The following is a 22,742-nucleotide window of genomic DNA, read 5'->3' as shown; positions in this document are numbered from 1 at the left end:
ATGATGCATTCCACATAAGGTAAGAAGGGAATAGGTAGAAGTTAAAGGAAACGCTGCCGTTAAAAGACGTCAAGAGGTCATTTGATTGAACAAAGGGGCGCCCAAATGTCTACCGCTTGAGACTGAAGTCCAGATTGTCTGATTACTGATTAGTCCGGACAAGACAGCTGGTACTGGCACGGCGTCATTTCAGATGACGTAAGCAGGTGGGTTTTGACGGCCTGAGACTCCTATGGCGTTGTTTGGTGTGTAATGCCAAGTTTCTAGAGTGCCTCAACAATCGGCCTCACCAACGCATGGCGAGCCAAAACTCAAACAGCTTGATCACCAAGTGTACATATAAGGTCAGCCAAATGGAATTCCCATCAGTCGTTATGGCTCCGTTTGAATCACGGAATCAACAAATCGTCAAGATTTTACAGACTACGGAAAACTCAAAAAGGACAGGTATCCATCAGACGATGGCTGGCTGCATCACCAGTTCAATAAAGAAGCTTCCAAAGTTTCCATTCCGGATTGCCAAACCCATTGGGAATAATTTGGTAGGCAAGGGATTATTTCATTTTTGCTGACACTTTTATAGGACGCATCACATGGCGATAAAATTTTCAGTGGTTCCGACCTATGGTCGCTTTACAAGACAAGAGTCTTGAGAATGACCAGACTCTCACAAATTTACAAACAAATAAGACAGCGTAGGGAGTTGAATTCTGTCTAGGCCTTCTTTTGTTGCGCTTAAGAATATTTTATACCAAAAACGGAGTAGCTGAGTGCAGTTCAGTTGAACCAACCACAGTAGACACTCTTGTTAAAAAAACTAGAAAAACGTAGGTTAAGACTTTTGGTGACGTTGTATCGTGCTACGCTCGTAGGCGTACTAGGTGATTTTTGCAGCAGCCTACTAGCTTCTCTGAACTTCCTATCTACACCAATAAGTTGCGCCATTGCAACTGAAAGTTTGGAACAATTTTTAGAGCTCTAGACCGTTCTGCCACTGCCAGACAGCCCAGTTTAATGGGCCTGCATACGGATTCCCAACTCCTGTCCACAGTGTATTTGAAGTGATTTATTTCATCTAGTTAATATAAACCGAATTAGAATGCCACTAATGATAAACAGAGGTTGCAAAATTAACTGTAGTGAAGCTCTCGAAATAACTGATCCTTCCAAAAACAGACACTTAGCAGAGAAACCAGTAAACAAATAAAAAAGAGGCAACAGCCCAAAGGCAGAACATAAATGAACTTCCGAACAATTCATGTGCTCTTAGCCGTCTTCAACACACACCCTTTTTTCAAGATAGACAATTCGATAAGAAGCACCTGGTCCACTTCATGTGTCCCAGTTCACTCGGTGGTCACACAGACTCTATGTTTAGTATTCTTCCGGAGACATCAGTGTCACTCCTGTAAAGCAGACGAGTAGATAACTGAGTGTGCGTTGCTAAACACAAGAGGAGGCACACACGTTTTCCACCTCAGAATCAAAAATATGGGAAGAGATCCGGCCATCGCTATTCACTTGGTAGCAAAGATCCCCATGGTCTTGTTTTATCAGACTCTGCTAATTCGAAAGTAACTTTCGATAATTATGAAACGATGCTGGTTGAAATCTATGGCGCGTCTTACCCGACGTTCAAACCTCGTGCGCAACGAGCGTCAATGTGTGCCAGCTGCCTGGTTATGACTAGGCAGCAATCAGTTCAATCAAGAACGTGATGTGTTGATGTTAGCCTCAAAGCGAAGGCGTCAGAGTGAGCCTCTAAACAGCTAGCTAGCCGCCTTATAAAGCGATCATAACAAAAACCGTCTCTTTGGATTTTTTTAATTTTTCCATAATTCTGATTAATTTGCTCCCAAAAGCCACGTCCAGTGACCCAAACGTCAAACAATAAACTTCGGTATTTCAACGCTGAGCGATTGCATAGTAATCTAACTAAACTTAATTTTCCGCAACCATTGCTCTTCATTCGCCGAGAAGTCGGATATTCTCTGCCAGCGGGAAGATTATTTTTTTCTTTCGCCTCTAGCAAAACTTGAAGCGAGTCGGTTTTATGTATTCGGAGTGTGATACGCTCCCAACACAGTTTCCTTTCACAAATAATGAAGAACGTTTTTTAGATATCAGCCTATACAAGACTGGTTCAGCAACCACGAACTAAAGAATTCAAGTAGCATGCGTGCGTAGGCACAACCCAGACGATATTCTTCATGTTATACACAAAATATTCTCGCATCAGTTTGCAAAACTGCGATAAAAATATCAACAGGGTAGAACTCTCCTTTATCCTTCGACAGGACTGCTTTAAACAGATAAGTGGTCACCATAAAGAATATTGAAACTAAGAGAATGACTTTTACGTCAGACGTCCTAAGGATGCATAATGCCATCGCTGATTCTAGTAGAATAGTGTGGACTCAGCAGTACATCGGGCGACTGTTTATCTGCTTGGGGAGCATGAAAAGTAGCTTTTAAGCGCGATGGGGCGGTCATCGTCTGAACTGCAAGAATATGATAAAGATTCATAGGAGGAGCGCCGAATTTTCCGACGACGAATAAAATCCGAGCGATCGAAACACGCTAAAAGGGACGCTGTAGGACAGCATCCATCTGTAGGTTTTCCGGGTCCATATTAGTCTCACTTGTGGCTTGCGGAAAGTTTTGCAAGTGATCTGGCGACAAATGTTTGCAATGAACTGCGGCAATTGCCTCAGGAGGTTGAAAAGATCGCCCAAGTGATGGCGCGGTGTTCGTTCCCACCGAATTAAGGTGTTCTGGTACCCTGCGTTCTGCTCCAACTAGCAGATGGGTTGAATCAAAATCAGAGTGTTTGTGATGGGAACTATAGCGAGTTTTACGGGACCTTGAACGTGACCGTTTGGTAGGTCGGATAAATCGTGCTTTTTGAAGTCTGTGCACAGAACCCAATTGCGACTGTGCCATTTTTCATGGGAACATCATCAATGAATGGTTGATTCGGCAACGTTGGACAGATTAGTGACTTCCCTGGGACTGGTGGCAAAATGTTTTGCAAACTGAATTTCAACCTGACAGAGAGGTCACTGACCGCCAAATCTACAGCCAGTGAACCAACTGAGCTTCGGGGGAAAACTAGACACTGCGGATTTAGATCCTGCCCTACTGCACTCGGCGCTGTTCAGTGAGAACCATTTTATAGAAGCAAATGGGGCTGACTGACGTGTGGTCTTATGTGATGCACCCTGGCGCCGTTTTGCTAGATGTCAGTGCATTTGCAATATATTTTCGTGGTATTTGGAAATGTCGATTAAGACCACGAAAATATCTCCGCGCCGTCGTTTATCCGCAGAAATATTTTGGCTCTACAGAAAGGGCACAATGGGCTTAGGTTTAACCGAATCCAACATGTGGTGTACAGTGCAGTTGAAAGTTGCACTGATAAATGTCAAGCCACAAAACATACGGTTAACTGACTACTAGACAAAACGCAGATCTATGGCGAGAGATTACGTGACATTCCCGAATAGATTCGTATACGGTTTTGCAGCCTCCTTGTGAGTGATGCGTAGACTAAGGGAATCGGTGCTCCGTGAATGAAAAAGCCAGCCGTTGCGAACACAGAAGTCCTTTTGATCTAATAAAAATTACCAATAAATGGAACAAGATTTAGAGAAAAACGTTTCCATCACAGACGCTAATCTGAGGTTCTAGGCAGAAAAAGGCGTTTCTCACATGTTTTACATTGGAACACAGATTAAAAAACACGATACACGTTGACTATGTGCCTAAACGAAGCTTGAACCTGCTGCCTTAACTCGCAGAAAATCCCGAATCAAACAGGGTCTTGCTTGGCATACTCCCGAATTTTTTCGGTGAAGCGGCGTTCAGCCTAGCGTATTTAGTTCTCTAGTAGACCTTTAAATATTTGATGTTTTTCGGTTTGTATGCCAGGAACCATAAAATCTGTTTTATGTGTATCATATGGTTATAGCTGTCGATAAGATCTCTTCAACCAGGAGAGGAAATATCTCTAGTAAAATTATCAGAGCCTACTCAGAATTGCGAGTTTGCCAAATTAACCGTTTGTAGATAAAAGTATGCAGGTCTTGTTTCCGCAAAACACGTATCTATAAAAGTAATGTCGTATTTTATCTCAAAAATTTTCCCAATGTGGAGGAAAAAACAATTTTACGGATAAATGAAGTCCCTGAATGGTATTCAAACTGAAGTCGGGAACAAAGACGTAAGTTGCGAATTGTACTCTAGGAAGAAGCAAGTTATTTCACTTATCTGACTTATTAAACCGCACAAGTTTTCGATCATTAGACATTTATCGGGTATCGACCTACGATTCATCCTTGAAAAAGTGGGTACTACTGAGCGCGTTAGCCTAGAACGCAAATAATAGAACAAATCTACAGTGTTATACCTAAACGTTTACGTTCCATCCCATAGAGAAATCGTGGTAATACATTTTTACCTACATATATTTGCATTTAGTCCAGCATATCAATATAACCAAACTGCTTAATTCTGCGGATCATTTTTTCTGTTAGACAAGGCTATTTAAACATTCAGTTTCATCGCTAAGTTTCACTGACTACCCGTCAATCTAATAGACTTTAGTTTGTTCTGATATTTGACGTTCAATATCCAGTTTGCGCCGTAATCATCAAGCCCCGGATTAGCATGTCTTGAGCCACAATTAACTTAAAAGGTTAATTGTTCTTTTTTCTGAGAATGCATTTGAGTTAAGAAATCAGGGAAAACGGATGCCGCTCTCAAGAACAAAGGTGAATGTGGAAAATAGTCCTGACACTTTTGAACCGAAACATTATCGTTAATGTTTTCTAGTCTGATAAATCGATCATCTGGAACATTCCTCACTCCTCTAATACTACGGCCTAAAATGCTCTGTCGCAGGTAATCAGGATTCATACTTCCGGTTTTGTTACAGCTTATGTTTTATGGTACAGGCACCGGTTTCCTGTTTCTTGGCTAAGATATTTGTGCGCCAGTTTTCATCGCTATTTGATTACAACCACATTGTTTTACACACAAAATGGGAAAATAGGAAAAGGAAAAAAACGAATTTCTGCCAACAACCCGGTGTTGGCGGTTGAACCAACATTGTTCAGTCAAGTCATTTCTCCTACAAAAGAGTTCTTTTTTGCGGAGGCGCTGGAAAAAACCGTAGGAGGTGAATAAATCTTACGAGGTGGCTTTCAAAACCTTCCAACAGTTTTTGCTTAATCGACAACTTACGTGTACGATATTCTTCCTTCCAGCAGCAGAAACAGAAAACAATCAACTAGGTAAAAGCGGCACCTTTAGTGCCATATTTAATCATATTTTCCCCCACTTCACCAGTAACATTTAGGCTGCTAGGTGGCCTGGTCATTAATAAACACTTTTTCTTTATACCTGTAATTTCCGGAGTGCAACTAACTTGTGCAATTGTTGTGCGTTGCGTAATAGTGCCTTCCTATTTACGTCAGAGCGGTTACAGCCAAAGAAGTTTGAACACTGATGTTGAGCTTGTCTGATAGAGCAGAGTTCTACCAAAAATGTATGTGGAATCTGTTTTCCCATGCGCACTAATCCGGTCTCAAACTCTCCTTACGGCCCCCGAACAGTTATTTTGGAACTGAGTAATGATGTTGTAATGCTAATATCATTCTCAGATGTTCTGCCCCATGTCACGCACGCATCCGCACAGAAACCTCTGCTATCATCATGAGTTTACCTTGGATCATAATTTCCCAACCAATGTTTTTTGTTCTATTTCAAGTGAATTCACCAACAATCGAAGTAGATTAAGCACTAAAAAGCCAAATCTATATGGAAAAATCGATTCCATTTGGGCTGAACTACACATTTTCAGACCAAATATGCACGCCTGGTCATTGTGTTCGAAAGGTGTACTTTGTTTACAAGCCTAACACCCATCGCCCGTTCAGTATCAACAGCAACATCAATGCATCATGTCATATTATTGATTCGCACAGCGAATCTGTCATGTGATGCTTTGTCAACAAATGGCTGCTTTTGGGTGGAGCATGATGGTCAGCGTCTACATAGTACAGCAACGAGAGAAGAACGAAGGGCGTTAAAAATCCCGATGTTGAGGACGAAATTGCCTTCCAGATCTCTGGTAATTTGCTGCGCTAGAGTAACGACCAAACACACCTTACTTTAGCGAACTGGCAGCCAATATGGACAACTTTTATCTAGCAGAAGTCGTTCTGTTAACTATTTACTCACAGAAGTAAATCACACTTACTGTTTTATTATTTTAATATGCATCTAATAATTGAACCATTCCATTAATTTAGCGACAGATACCTCGTTCACATCACCTAATTCACCCATTTATTTTAGAACGCATCTAGAGACCAACCATTGGCACAGCTAGGCCAGCTACCAGTGTAGGATTTCCGTCCAACACTATTATTTGGGGGATGGCGTGTGAATGCACACAGCCATAACATTTGTTTCATCATACCCATTGTGTACTAAATTTCGTAATGAATGCTAATCGATTTTGTCTACTTTTTTGGAATGCATTTTGTGAATTCTATTTAAGATGGCCACATCCAATAATTGATTAGATGCACCAATACCGATAAACACCTTTTCATCTCGATATTTTGACGAACAGATCCGCCGAAACGGAATTTCAAAAGAACCTAGTGGAGTACCTTGGCAACTTACAGGGAAAAAGTCTTATTTTCTCATTACAACTATCCGTACAGAAATTGAAAACTATTTTCTGGGTACTATTATGTGCATTATCTTGAAGTCTAATCAATAATAAATCTCCAAACTTGTTCAATTAGAATTTGAAAAAATACAAATAACAAGATCTATAAATGAATTCACAGCCGGTAGATCAGAACCCTTAACAGAGACGTACAATTTACGGGCCAATGTCATCGATGCCACGTCAGAGTTTGCAGCCCATCAGTGATTTACTGCCTCAATATGTATCACACAAAGATCAATGACAATAGTTTATTTAATGAAATTGGTTCATTCAGCATACCAGAGTAAGGTGAAAAAACATATTGGTCCAGAAGTTTTGTTGAATTAGTCAGATAACGTTGCCACTAGTGATGGTCCAAGTTTGTTCCTAACAACCGCTGAGGTTACAAGAGTTCCTCATGACTTCCACTTACGTTGCAATCGAACGTTTTGTTAAACATTAAGAAGAACTGAAAATAACCTATGTGCAAGAAGATTTCGTTTTGCTTAAAATTCGTCATTGGCGGGTGAAGTGACCAGGCACGTGACCTCTAGCCTACAATTCCCTGCAGAATATTACTGAACTGATAATCTTTGACTAACTCCCATACCCGGAGAATGTAGCCTAGACAGGTAGTTTATTATTCAGTGGATGCGACTTAGGATAACTGCTCGACTAGATTTTTTTCTGAATAGCCATTAAACTGCTTATTGGTTCTCATAATTACGAAACTATGCGCTCGGGATTTTCCCATGTTTCAATGTAGAGGTCTTGTTGGATCTCAAATAGCACAGGCACAAGACATATCTCGGTAGACATCGAAAGACCAGTTATGTAACTGTATTGTTCACAGTTTCAAGTCGTTTCCCACAGGATCAAATGCTCCCTATCCTATGTGCGCACTTTAAAATAAGTTAAGTGCTAGACCGAGAATTTTTGTGAAGTTCCCGATGCACGTCAACCCAACGAAATACAAAATGGGCAACAACAACGTTGCGCCAACTCCGAAAAATTGAACAAATATATTTGTTAGTGATCGGCAACTATTGGTTGAGTAGTCACTAATTATTAAGTAGTAACATGACTGCTATTCAATGAAGCGGTTACTACTGACGTAAGGAGGAATTTGACTGCTATCAATGAAGCGGTTACTACTGACGTAAGGGGGGCCATTCGCCGCGAAGCCGTTTTTTCACACACCAACTAAACAGTTACTAAGTACTGGATAAGAATGTAAACACCTCATACGCATGTTATTTTCAAACAACTGAACGCTCTCACGCGTCTCCTTAAACTTTCGTGGATAATCACTGAGCATCACACAATTGTAAACAAAAACTACAGACCGGTTTTTAAAAATTCTGCAGTAAAACCTACCTTCCATTAGACGGTTGGGCGCAGTCACTGGAAAACCACATACTACTCGCATGCCTCATCAGTAGTATCCGCTGCTACACCAACAAGCTTTCCAGAGGATTAAATAGATCTTTATCAATCAGCAATTCGTTTTTAGACGAGTATTAAGACCATACTTTTGGTAAGTTACTACAATCTGCCGCATAACACTTAGGAAAAACAGAAAATACATATCTGCCAAGATACCGTTTGTGTGGCTACGAAACCTGAGGTTAGGACAGCGTAATGCAAACTGACAACAATGTCGCCTCCAACACGTGTGTTACAATCCTTTGATCCCCTTATCTTTGGTGAGCGGGCCTTAGCAGCTGGGACCCACCACTTCGGTGCACTGTTTGTAGTGGTAAGACGGAAGTGTCACCTAGTTCAGTAAGTCGCTCTCCACCTACTCGACAGAATTTTTCAGCGAAAGTGAACCCAAGCTTTGATTGTCCAATCGCCAGTGCTGTGTTATTTCGTTGATCCCGTAGTTTAACATAATCAGCGACAAATGACGAACGTCGGCCCCAAATGCTGTAAGGCCAGCCGTATACTGGAACAATTGTGAGTGGATAAATTTGGACATCCAATGAGGCATACAAAGAGTGGTTTTTGTAGTGTGATAAAGTCTAAGTCTAGGTAGTAAAAACTTAGATTCTAATGGAGTGCAGGCCTCTTCTTAAATGACGTCTGGGGGCACATCCCCTTGTTCAAGATCAACGACATTCCAAACAAACTTACAGGTTTTTTGAGAATATTCATCTTACTCGCCACACTAGATAGTTTGTCACAAAACAAAATCAGAGTACAGAGTAACATTTGATCTGGTGTTCTTTATCTAACTTTTATCAATGTTCACTCAATTTCTGTGAGAAACACCCGAGAATGAGTGATTCTGTGGTCAAATTAGAGATAGATTTTTATTTTCAAAGACTGTCTTGAATATGTTATTCTGAACGGCAACGTCAGCGGATCAGTCACCTGATCCGCGGCAGTCTAAACGGGAAAGCATTGGTTCCTGGAAGTGACAGCTACTGCTCAAACGCGACGTCCTCCAATATCATTGCTTCTGTTTGGATTTGAAGCATTTGGTATTCATTAAGACCTTTAGCATGCTGCGCTAATGTGTGCGAATTCTTCCAGAGTGTGCTTGTAAAAAATCAAACTTTCAGACTTAAAAATTTGGTACCATACAACATCAAGTATAGCGTGGAATGTTAACGTCTTCCGAACTCACGATTACTACATTTCCTGATGATTCCGAAAAATACTGACGCATTTATAGAAACTACGGTACTCACTCAGTTTGCCTTATCAAATCACAAGCAGTCCGTAGCACTGGTCCGCTGAACGTGGTCAGATATAAAGAGGATATATTTCGTAGTTTGTCCCCATTCATTCAGAAGTACGGAGTCTCCGTAAGCAACAGTAACCTTATGGCAATATTCCTAAAAAATAAGGTCTACAACAGTACCACATGAATATTTGTGAGCTGTATAACCCTGAAGTATTCATTTCTTCTCTTAACTGTCCTCTACCTATTTATTTATTCATTTGTTTATTTATTTATTCACTTATTCACATAGCTATTCGCTAATGTCCAAGCCGAAACTTCCTGCATAATGAGTTTTTACCACGATTTCCTTCAAAGGCACAAGTCAGTTGTTTTAGACATTGTTTTACGGATCGCTAACAGCCAAACGGGTCAACTAGTGATGACTCAAGGTTCCGATGTACTTCCTTCAATCTCTCCGGAACAACCCTTCTGAAATTAGATTTGCAAGGCCATAGACGTGCAGTTTCTGAAGAAACAGTAAATTTAAGTTCAAAAAGATAGTAAGTGTTTGCAAGTGCATTCCATCTGTGAATCCTCCAAAACTAAACCGATAACTGACTTACCCTGTGCGTCTTGCAGTCATCTCGGGAATACCAGTAGTTAGACAGTGGGTTGTATTTAACCGCAAAATACACCGTTGTGGGCGGTCGTGAATTTTGTGGTAAAACGTTTTCCTTGTACCTTGGCCGAAGATTTCCTGCTTTTTGTAATCGCATGTCTGATAGCCAAATTGACCCAACGTGGGGTGAGGTTCCAACACTGTGTACAAATACCACGAACCTACAGATAAAACGGACTGACATCTGTTGTTAGCAATATGTATAATTGCTGGTGCCTGAGATGGGTTTATTGGCTCCTGGTGGCAGCTGATTCTTTCGCCAGGTTTGGCAACTGGCTTACAATCATTTCGTCAAGATGCTAACTTTTGCAAAACGTCTAAAGGTTACTTGATAACTGCAACATGACTAGTTGTTTGAAGACTGGCTGGCACATAATTTCATTGAATCTTTCGAGATTAGGATTACATCGTGATCTGCTTATCATGCACACGGTCGTTTTGTTGTGCACCTTCATTGTCCGTTTTGATTTTCCTTTTGGCCTTGATAATGTTTTTCTGAAGTATGCTTGTTGGTCTGTATGCGATTGTTGTTTTGTGCTATCGTGACAGACTTGAGTCATTTCCAAAATATCCATGATGTGCTGGATCGTAATCCGCTCTTTTGTGCACTCGTTGTATGGTTCTCTAGTTGGCAGTCCGGTGATGAGTGGATCCAAAGATGCAAGTTTTCTGTCGTTTTCTTCCACCACGGTAAAAGTGTTGTCGTCGGAAACGTTTCTTAGTAATTTATTTGTTCGCTGTTGTTCATCATTTGTGATTATGAAAAAGATGTCCATGTAACGTATCCAATCACGTCGCAGTTCTTAAGTACTCCTCGGGGACCCTATAGTCCCGAGCAGAATTGAGGAGACCGCTAACTCAACCGCGCACATGCAAAGTCTCCCCAAATCGACACGAAAGGTATGAAAGCCGTTTGCCAGGCCCGACGAATAGATCACCTGCCACCGGATCATTAGCTTGTTATCAGCCTATGGCATCGTCAACCAACTGAGCAAACACCAAGGTATCACTCTTTATTCTACTTGGGGTCATAAATTGAGCCTAAATGAGCGTAGTTTGTTTATTCAGAAACGTTGACGTAGTAAAATACCCATGGCTTGCGTATTTTTTCTTCTTTATTCCCATTTGGAAATGAGTATGCCCAGCAACAGACAGTGATCAAATCGTCTGTTGCCCAATGTTACAGCCCGAACATCCCAAAATCGGGACCATGCTAGTTACTGTGGCCCATGTTTTTTTCTTATTTTGGTGAAGTATTCAACCCTGAGTTACCCCTGAAGTTGTAACAGTGAAGAGTCTTAAAAGTTCGTTTAAATTATTTCTTCTAGTCAGTCCTTTAAGTTAAGTCAAAATGAGACCTGCTGCTTACTTCCTCACGTCATCCGCATCACTTGTTTGTCAAGTGGGAAACCCGGCATTTTTTGTTCAGTTATTTGATAGCCCGTAAGCAAATCTCCTCACTCAAATTTCGGAATAGATAGACATCCCAGTCGTTTTTCAGTGAGATGTTTACCTGTATGCTCTTTCATCCAAAAACGCAACAAAATATGTGTAGATTCGAATCACTTTAAAATCTCAAGCATAATGTTAATGACGTAAGTCCCTTTCCAGAACCTAAACAGCATCATGCAGTTATCTCAGCCATGTTCAGAATACATAGCCGTGCACACTTTAGGAATTCTCTCGCAACTTTAAAACCCACGATATTCATATTAGCAATTAAACATTGTACGATTTGGTGTTTTTTCACGGATTTTCCTAGAGGTGTGAAGTGCGGAAGTTCGCTGAGGGACCGTTAATCTTTCGAATGTTTGTAGAAAATGTGCACCATGCCCCGTAATAATTTGCAATTTTAGCTAACCTGCTAATCGCAGTAAATTTCCTGTGTGTATATACAAAACATGGTCCCGGTCAGCTTGTTTAAAATATTACTCAACCAGCCTTGTATCTACCGCGACAATAATGTTGTTAATGTGAGAAAAGTTGGGAATCTTAGTGGAGGTCTCGTCCTTTAAGTGGAGGAAATCTGTGCAGAAAAGTCAAGAAATACCGTATAACTCCTTTATTTCTTGGGCATCACAAGCAGTGCGCAACTCTCAAAACTCCAGGGGATTTTGGACCCGCGACCTTCCAGTCAGTAGTTTAAACGATTCTTCGACCATCAGCAGCTCATCCACATCTGGATTAACTCGCACCCAGAGAGGATGTAACGCCGCACACCCTTCAGTCTTGGCATTCACGTCACATTGCCACAGGTGGTTACTGCCTACTCAAGTAACTGTCTTACTTGTTGAGTAGCTGTAACGTGGAAACTCTTAAGACAAATCAGCCAGCTGATTTTGTCATTGGTGAAACTTTGTTGATCCAATCAGTGCCTTTTTACAAATCCTCCTTTCATCACCAAAAGTGTCTTGATGACATCCGGTTCCGTAGATGCTTATTTGAATTCATTATTTACTGTTCCTACTTTACTGGTGACATGCCAAGGAATGGGAAACGTCCCAGGAAAATGAATGCCGTTTACATGATGAAAAGGACTGGTCAGGACATCCAGTTATGCTATCTTGAAGTTATAGTTAACATTAGGAAGCTTGAAATTCGGTATTTTCAGACAGGGAATATGGCTAGAAGGCTGGGCACCTCTCATTTTGGACTGTTTCGACCGAGTATATTCATTGACTTGCTCACCTGACAAACATCTCCTGCTTCCGGCCGAAAGACGGACGCACAGTGTTTGAACGCCAAAATATTCGCCAAAGCAACTAAGTAGAACTGAAGTATCTGGATGACGTTCACGGGATCAGTTGGCTTGATCTTGCAGTTAAGATCATTTGTGGATAAGTTTTCATTCAGAACTGAAAAAACAACTTCGATAAAGCAAATACTCAGTTTGGCTTACACGGGAATCTCACCTGAAACCCAACTGAATCTCTCTTGTTTATGCTATTCTTCACCCAAATGTGGTGCACAAAGGTGCGATATTCATAAAGGTAACTACTCACAAGGTTGCTGAAAACTCTTCCACAGCTCACGTACGGTTTCCCTCTTCTTGAAGAAATGATCCAAATCACTGCAAAGCAAAAACGGTAAAATGGCTCTTAATTTGACGAGGTGCAAGGTTTCTTGTTCTTCCAAATAACAGGTGGTGTGTAAGTCAAGAAAAAAACTGGTTCAGATGTGAACACAGATAAAAAAAGCACAGTTGGAAGACCGACAATCCCTGCGAGTTCAACAAAACAAGGAAGTCAGCGAGAATCAATGCTTTGTCCATAGCCAACCGTAAACGCTTTACCTGGGACACCATATGCATCAATATTCAGGTACTAATAGCCCCGTTTTTCACTTCAATTTTTATTTGTGACACGAAATTATTGTTCATAGTCGACAATTAGTGCACCTAAGTTTTGTGTGGCATGGAAAAAACGGCCTGGTCTTTTTTATGAAAGTGCACGTTAAGGTGCAAGACAGGCTGTCCCGACTGAAACAACTGACAGATATTAAGATGTTACAATCGGTCATTCGAATTGAAAAACAGAGAAAATCCAGTGGTAAATTTTGAAGGCACCATCATCGGTACCACGAAGACAATTCAGGCAGTATGTATTTCCATTAGCCCAAAATTGCATAAGCAAGCAAAACATCAAGCTTCGCTACGCAAGGAAGCGCTGACGACGCCACCCGGACTGGCAATGAAGCGACTGCAGTTTGTGCTGCTCATCTAACAGACCGATGACCATGGCGCTTAAGTAATGTGCACTTCAAATTTAAAACAAACAAAACTTATGATCACGAAGTGCTCGAGATGGCTCACTTATTAGGGGGGGGACTTACTGGACCGAAGGTCCGTGCTTTCAACCCAATCTGTGAATCCTGACTACTCTGTCTAGGCTTGCTAAACCTGACTCTGTCGCAGTCCATGTGGTTCCTTCGGGTGGCACGGTAGCTAGGAACCAAAATGATGTTACAGCTAAACGATAGTGACCTTGCGTCATCGCTATTGCTAACATCGTGAACGGAAAACCTTAGCGAGCACGTTTCAGGGCTGCTCAGTCAGCTACTTTTTAGAAGACAACTACCCGACGATGGGGGATAGACTATGCAACTCTCATGTTTGATGTAGACCGATTATCTATAGTATTCGAAATCTACCTGGATGTTCTAAGGAGGTACACATATTTGTTAACGCTGATCACTCTCCCATGTTTTTTGCGTATGAAGAAAAGATCAACGCTGAATATTTCTTTTTTCCTAAGGTGCACGAATTCCCTCATAGAAATATGAAGCATGATTTTGCAAATTCTAATCCACCCATGGAAGAGGCAATGGCCTGCTAGATAAACTCAATTCACATGCCTAGAAAGCTGTCATTTCCTATAACGGTCAATACGCCTGCATTTTGCAAGGTGGTACTCTTTTTTGGCGTTTCGTGCCGTGTATTCGATTGCCTATCTGTCCCTAATTCTTTCTACCGCTGTAAGCACAGTGATAATACTGCGACTGGGTGTGACTATTGCAATTCAGAAGGGCAAACAAGATCTACCGAACACTTGATGTGGTTTCAAGAGAAGCCTTCCACTCTCATTATTCAAAAATGACAATATGTCGTTTCCTCTTTATACAAACGTAATCCACAGCTCCTCACTGCGTAGGGATGAAAATATTTTCCCGGATACCCAGTGTTTCGAATTACCTTTAGTTCATTCTAAACAAAAGCTCGAACCGATCACATCAAATATGAATCGTTCCGACAAATTCCGATGACTTTTCCATGTGTTTTTAGGCTGAAAATCCTATTTACCCCCTCAAAACCCACCCACTATTTCGTTAGTGCATGGTGCTCTGCTTTTACATCTGGAATTTTCTTGTCGCATTCCCTGAAATCCTGGACAGGATACTAGCCAAAAGGAAGGTTGGTTGAATCAGTCCCCAAGATTGTTCTAGTCACCTTTTAGGCGGAGCGAGCACGCTTAAGCTCGCAATCAATTTACCAAGATAGTATTGTCGAACGATCGGCAGCCAGTTTTAATTCAGTCTGCTTTCACCTCTCAGAGCTGGCAGGTCACTTTCATCCTCCACCTAGGGAAGTATGATGCACCGTAATTTTCCATATGGGTCGCTATGATGTCAACTCATAAAAACTAAGTGAAGGATATTAAAATATTTGATCCACTTCCTTCCTCATGAGCTGTATAATGCTTACATTTCCCTATCCCACTCGAGTTTGTATAGTTAAAATTCACCTCTCCGCATCTGCAACACAATTTATTACCCATCTCGAGCTAAAAAGGAACCTCAGCGGCGATGTCGATGTTGGAACGCCGGACAACCTACATTTGAGCAGGTGTGTCATTGAAGCGTACACTAGATCCAACGGAGCTGCCACGTTCAAGAAAACGGATATATTTCAAGAAGAAGCGACGGTTTCGATTATCGGGTTGGTGCAAATGAGAACTCCGGTGACACTGATCTGGTGTTTGCTAATCAGAACCATTCATATGACCTAGAGACGTCCTAGTGCCAAGGTTCATGTTGACTCATTGGTCGGCCACTGAGGTACTGTCCATTCCAGTGAAGTTAGCACGTAACCCGATGTTCCCTCAACAGACTGTTCCCAAAGATTGTGTCCATGAAAAGCAAAGACTGGGTCGGTTTCACGTTTATCCACATTGCATGCTAACGATGGCCTCGCAACACAGGTAGTCTGTCAAAACGACTTAGATTGAAAGGCATACTTTGTGCGCAGCTCAAGTGCTCATAAATTCGAGTGAGGCCACCCAGGTAGGTTTGGACAGGTAAACCAAACTAATAGAAGCAATGATGCGATGAAGCACTGCGATCACTGTGTGCTCACTTCTCGAAAACCTGAAGCGAATGGTGTTATACTTGCCGTTGTGCTCAATTATGTTTCAGAGGCCCCAAGCAGGCCTAAACAAGAGTGTTCTTCAAGCTTTCATTGCACTTGAATGTGTAACCTTCCGCACCCAAAGTCAGGTCCACGCTGCAAAGCTACGGACGGCAAAGAAACTAAGAAGTTGGTCGATATGTGTTCTGTGAGGTGAAAACCTTCGGTTTTATTTCTAATAAGTTACTCCATAATATGTCTGTCCTCATGCCAGTTAATATTGAACTCGTCCGTACAGGAAAGCGCTAAAACCTTTCTGTCCAAATCCTGCGCTCTCCAAAATGGATTGTCATCGAAAGAGCGCACTTTTGCCAGTTCAGCGGGAACACTTTTCCGGGCGGTCACTGTAATTGTTATACGGAGGAAACAGTGGAACAAAAGCACTCTCGGTTCGTGCTTTATGTATGGATCTATTGGCACATTTAACCTGCGAAATACCCCGTTAAATTGGTGGTGTTACAGTTGCTATTGCACTAGAAACAACCCGTCTGGTACACCTTCCCAAACATGCGGTTCACTTCTTCTATTATCTTTGGAAAAACCTACCTCATGGTAACAGGCTGTTTATAGAACGTCACGCCAGGTCTAGCTAATGGAATTTGGCCGAGGTTTGACATTAAGTGCTGCCTGATCGTGCGGTCCTCCGCTCGATTAGATCCCCAACAAAGTTCCCGATTGTCTTTTGCCATCTGTGCCTTTCCACAGGAATCCATCTTTTGTTGCCTTTATTGTCGCTCATGGAAAAAAGTCTATGGCAATAAGACGATCAGGAATCCATCTTTTGTTGCCTTTATTGTCACTGATGGAAAAAATCTATGGCAATAAGACGATTTGGTGTTGTTTTGCTACGCTGTTCTGTCCGGATCAAGCTTGATCTGATCTGCGCTGAGCTACTGTTTACAAACCAAATCGTAATCGGGGTAGCCACCTGTCCTTTTTGTTCTGCTTCTTTTCGGATAGATAACCTTTTATTGTCCCGCACAAGATAAACAATGTATAGATATTTACCATACATTTTGTTTTCTTTTGTGAATAAACATGTGTCTCTCACAAGGAGAGATAGTTGGGTTGGATCGGATCACAGGATAAGGTCCAATGCTCACATTGTTTATTTTATCTTGTTATCCTCAGTTATTCCTGAGAATATTAACCGTTGCGTGTTTGATTGCGTCCCCAAATCAAGTAACGAGACCATATGTCGGTTGTTGAACAATCTGTTTACCCCCCATCCAGCTGCAAATATTTTGATTTATTTTCTGTTCTGTGTAACGAAAACAAAACGTGAAAAATTACATTCTCTGTATCCAGGACATAGACAACTATAATTAAAGCGTTAAGACCTTAAAGTCAGACGAATGTTTGAATAAATGAATGGGAACATATCGTTGGGTTACGTGACAGGGGAAACATCTACTTTACTAAGACTTTACAAGGGTAAAATACTGTTGTCTTTTTTATGTTGCAGCAGAGATCTGTTATACACAATCTCTTGTGTCACCAGTTCACAGTTTCAAAAATATATGAGTTTCTGTCGCTATTTTTGTGCGCTTATTTCGAAAATTCACAGTGCAGACTGTCGTACATTTTTCAGACGTAGGGTTTCTGGCTTCGTGTAGTTCATAGCTTTGTTTATTGATCCTGGGTGTGGATGAGTCTGACTACAACCCGAATACAAGTGGATGAAACTTACACAAATCTGATTAGGGTCAGACAAGGTTCGACCATCAGCCCAAACTCAGCCGAGGTCTATTTCCAACAACCGAACATTTTGCCTCCTAACGTAACTTTGAAAGAATCAACACACTGCTACCTGATATCAGATCAGTTCGCCTATCGAAAACCTTGTTAGACGTTCGATGCCGTTACTTCTCAGGCTTAGTATGCCTGTTTAGTCACCTCTTCTTTTGCGAATCCGTAGCTCTCATATGCATTGTTATCACCGCATTATCTCTTCTCGAAAGTTTTTTTGTGACTTATTTCTGAGGGTGATGCTTAGGTAAGCCTGATCCGGCTTCATGACGAGTGTTTTGCATACCAGATTGGCCAAGGTCTGTTACCCTTCAAAGGACTTCGTTTTTATCCAATCTCCATTTCATTTTCAGGCATAGCAGCATGCCTGTCCCTGAGTTCTATATCCATGGGAAATTAGCCGGAACTGCATTTGCAGATGTGTACACAACACACCGCATGTTGGTGTAAATAAACGAGTCAAACTTAAGAAATGACATTGCACACGTTCATCAACACTGAACTCATGAAGCGTCAGGATATAGGAGCCCGTCTCGTCTATTCGACGATTTGATTGGTGGACTTTCTTGGCCAATGACTTCTTTAATTCTCCAGGAGAATTGCTAAATGATCTGCAAATCGCCTCTAGACCTGAGCTGACTCTCGCCGCAAACAGCTGGTCACAGGCTGTTTATGAATCATCGTTAATCATCCATCAACATTCGCCCGAAACTAAACTAGCTTGCTTGGAAATCCGTCAACTCTTGGAAGCAGGTACCGGGTTTTCACGATATTCTGTAAGTTCAATCTCCAGAAAGTGAGACAGCTACATTGAATAGGCTCTAATATGATACGTGGATTTAACGAGCTATATTCTGGAACCATAATGAATGGGTAGTGTTAATCATCCATCAACATTCGCCCGCAACTAAACTAGCTTGCTTGGAAATCCGTCAACTCTTGGAAGCAGGTACCGGGTTTTCACGATATTCTGTAAGTTCAATCTCCAGAAAATGAGACAGATACATTGAATAGGCCCTAATATGTACGTGGATTTAACGAGCTACATTCTGGAACCATAATGAATGGGTAAATCCATTATGCCGGGATTCGAAATCAAACGAATAGAACTGTCCTTGCGGGATTTGCGGGTGACGCATTACTGTCTCCGATAACCTTAATAAGCTTTTGCTGAAATTTCGACACTGCTTCACCAGTATCCACTAGAGAGGCTAAAAATGGTTAAAGTCGGTAGGAGGAAGGCATCGCTAGCAATTTTGCAAATAAACTTTCAGGCAGAGCCTGCTTGTTATCTCAGAATATTGTTTGTCCCTTCTAACTTTACTCCGTAGTCAACTGATCGGTCGATCGGTCCAGTAAATTTACAGAGAAATGATTAATCATTTGTTAAATTTAACGTCTTCAATTGAAGCCTCTTAAACTGACTGTCCAGAAGCCTCGCTTGCCTTATGCATTCTCGCAATATTGCCCTGTTTCTCCTCAGGCGACCTAAGTCATTTGGTTTAAACTAAATCGTAGAGCACGAAAAAGAAAGTGAATGAAACATAATTGTGTGAAGCGGCCCCCGCAAGTCCCCCAATTGGAGCAATTGGAGCAATTGGCCAAACGCAGATAAGCTTAGATAGATGTGATCACCTTAAAGAATGCAACTTAGCAAGGATTTCACTATGCAGTTGAGAAATGGGCGGCCCCCGCAAGTCCCCCAATTGGAGCACTATTCACAAACACGCAAAACTTCGTGGCCAAACGCAGATAAGCTTAGATAGAAGTGTTCACCTTAAAGAATGCAACTTAGCAAAGATTTCACTATGCAGTTGAGAAATGACCGTGTAATGAAAGGATAAATGACACAGTGTAAACGAAAGCCAAACACTGAGGTCAAGTAGTCTATTTATGTTATTCGGTTAGGTAGAGTATTAGTAATTCATTCTCAACCCCCTCAAGCACGGAACAGATATGAATTCGAATGAACTACCAACTCGGTTGTGTCCTCTGAGTTTACTTGAGCTGTAGTTTGAGCTTGGAACATCCCTAGTATTTGTACGACTCCTCCAGATGGGACCTCCAAAACTTGGAATGCTGTGGCCTTAGCACACCCACAAGATTACATTTGTTTTCCGTGTCAATGTTATCCACCTGCAGCACAATCAAAAACAAAATCACCCAGGCGAGCAGCTTTTGACCCCGGTATGTTTCATTTACAATCAATGTGCGGAGATTTTTCCCTTTCGTAATCCAATGTTGACGAACGGTTGTATTGATGGCGCCAATCCTTTGAAAAGCGACCTAGCGAGGTTAGGTTACAGACTATCCCAGTAAAGACAATGCTTCAAAAAGTAGAGCGAATTGCCGGGTGTCAAATATTTTCACTACGAGAAATGGACCAGTCATCAAGTGAGCTGCTCACCAGGAGATAGTGGTCTGATCCCTCGGAGTTAAAAGGATGGAATTTAGGGCGAGTACCAGCTAGTGAGGTTTCCAATACCGAACTGAGTCATGCGTAGGTTTGATGTTCCCGTATAGCAGGCGGAAGAATCGGGCTCGGAAGTCTGCGGTACTATCTGCACAAAGCTGAGCAAAATTATGCAATGAACCTCGATTGCCCACGTTTGCATCAACGTGCGCAATTCTGTCACTGCACAGAGCATTGTCAAGGTCTGAACATCAGACAAAGGTGAGTGGGGTGTTGCCTCAGTAGTGAGGTTTGTGGTCGTCCCCTCCTAGTGCAGTCCATATATATGCTAATATACCAGTGTTAGACGGGGTGACCTTTGCGGCAATGTGAATGGCAGGTACAGATGAACAAATCAAGCGGACGAGAGGTACATGAGCGAGGAATATCATGATGTCCATTGGACTTAATACAGGCTGTGACGGATCTACCTACGAAAACCATTGGTTAGGAAGCTAATACTGCCCTTAGCGCCACTGAATCAGTGCCTGAATGTAGTCAAAAGCAGCTTTCATACGATGACTCATGAAAACATAGCTAATACAATGCTTTATTCTAATCGACCGTTTTAGTAGAATCCCATCAAGTTAACGAACAAACTGTTCTAGATGCTTCTGATAGGATGCGAAAATAACATCAACTACTTGACAAGACTAAAACGAAGCTATCCCACCTTCTGTACCGGCATTCACATCAAACCAACTGAGTTAAAGATATAAATTTATCAGGATTCCTTGACAGCTGATGGTGTTTTCCGTAAGGAAGACTCAGCTGAAGGCAGTGCACATTCTCTACCACCATCACCAATCTTGACTTAAATTAATTCAAGTAAATTTATTAATTTATCAATTAATTAATAATAATTAATTAATTTAATTAATTTAACTAAATAATTAAATTGTTTATGGATGCATACGGCCGTTTGTTATATCCCGAAATTTGCTAAACCGATTACACTTTTGTTTCCAGCACCAACCTAAGCAAAACCACGAAGCATCTTGAAGCATTCAATTGCAAACAGCCTCGTAGGAGCTTGAGACTTTCGGGACAGGCGGCTAAGGATTCACATCACACATTCTCTCCTGAAAAGCATGCAGTGCCATCTTTCTTCACCCTCTGCATTGTTGGCATTTTGCTAATGGGTAACTTTGTTACTTGAATACAACCTCGATGCTTTTTACCTGAAATATTAAGCGAAAGCAGTGGACTGACTGACTGCCTTGAAATACATTAATGCTGGGTATAATTGGTGTCCAAACCAGATTAAAGAACCATTTTTAATCCAGTTAACAAAGGTAACATTTGTCCTCATATGAACTGTGCTCATCTTACTGGAGGCAAACAACCAAAGGTGCCATGTGATTCTATGAAAAAACTACGGCTTATTACTGAGGAACATTGAGTTTAACTATTTTTACCTAACTGTTGCTAAGCAGCAAGTATTTACTTCTGGAGTGCTCATCAAGATAAATGTTAAAAGTGGCTCCGATATAAATATTATGCAGACAGTATTTTAAATTCGTCTAGTCCAACAGAACATCACGAAGAGTTCAGCTGGGTGTGTATGGTAATAGCATAATTAGCTGTTGCCTAGCAACACAAACTGTTTTCGAACTCACTACTCACTCTTATCCCCGGGGTGGTTTGATGTGGGATTTGTGCTGAAACCTTCCACAAAACAGCTCATTGCACAGTTTCTTCCTTTTTACTGTTTACAGTGCCAAGCACAGCCATAATCATTTGTTGCTGTATAATCGCGGGTCTCCTGCTACTGGTTCTACTACTCCGATGCAGGTGAGTTGATAAACCACCGTCCGTAATCAACCATCGCTTTATTGCGGTAATTTGTTTAAGTTTGTTCGTTGTATCTATAATGAGAGCGCGCTGTTCTTTCCGTTGTCACACTGTGTTGGACAGAAGACGATGACGCGTAGACAAGGGTTCTTTCAAGCAAGGTCTCTCAGGATTCAGTGAGATTTTAGACACCAGCTCCGATTTATCCAATGTACGATGTCCTTTTTGTGTGATGGAAGGAATTCAGCACGAAGAAGTCGTTGCAGAGTTGACACTTCAAACAAAGACTTGACTAACATGCCATTTTACTGTAACCATCGCTGTGTAGATTTGTTCCGTCAGCTTCCACCACAATAAATGAGTGGGCTGACTCTGCTGGATGAAAGTAAAATGGCCATGCATCCGTTGTTCCATCCAGTAGAGTGAACCCAAGCTTTGGACTAGTTTGATGGCGGGTTAAAGATGAGTTTCTAGCCGAGACGGTGAATACAACATGTACCAAAGACGACGCATGAGGAGACCATACACTTATTAGCAGAATACGCAGCTTTGCCGTATCGCACTGCAATTGGAAGAGAAAACACAAAACCGTGCTGAACAATATTACAGGTTGACGTGTTTCTGCAACAGATGTTTTCATCTGACAGGGCATGTATTTGAGAGCACTTCAGGGCCATCCTCAGAGTGAAAGGCTTCTGAAGTGATACTTGATTCTGGAAAGATACATCCCGAAAAATCTCGACAACTAACTGAACTTACATGCTCTGAGCG

At 41.6% G+C, this 22,742-nt stretch overlaps 1 protein-coding gene across 1 annotated transcript in view; it reads left to right on the top strand.

Annotated features, from left to right (window-relative positions):
• Positions 1–4,190: 4,190 nt before the first annotated feature.
• T265_05027 (hypothetical protein) overlaps positions 4,191–22,742 on the top strand; it is a gene marked incomplete at both ends in the record, with an annotated part of 42,197 nt that continues 23,645 nt past the window's right edge. The window contains 3 exons of the mRNA XM_009169927.1: positions 4,191–4,222; positions 18,079–18,165; positions 21,896–21,971. Of these exons, the coding sequence (XP_009168191.1) occupies positions 4,191–4,222; positions 18,079–18,165; positions 21,896–21,971 (195 nt within the window). The remainder of the gene's footprint in view (positions 4,223–18,078; positions 18,166–21,895; positions 21,972–22,742) is intronic.

The sequence above is a fragment of the Opisthorchis viverrini genome (genome assembly GCF_000715545.1).
Source record: "Opisthorchis viverrini unplaced genomic scaffold opera_v5_91, whole genome shotgun sequence".
Lineage (NCBI taxonomy): Eukaryota > Metazoa > Platyhelminthes > Trematoda > Opisthorchiida > Opisthorchiidae > Opisthorchis > Opisthorchis viverrini.
Note: the sequence above shows the minus strand (reverse complement) of the source record. Positions and strands in the feature narration are given on the sequence as shown.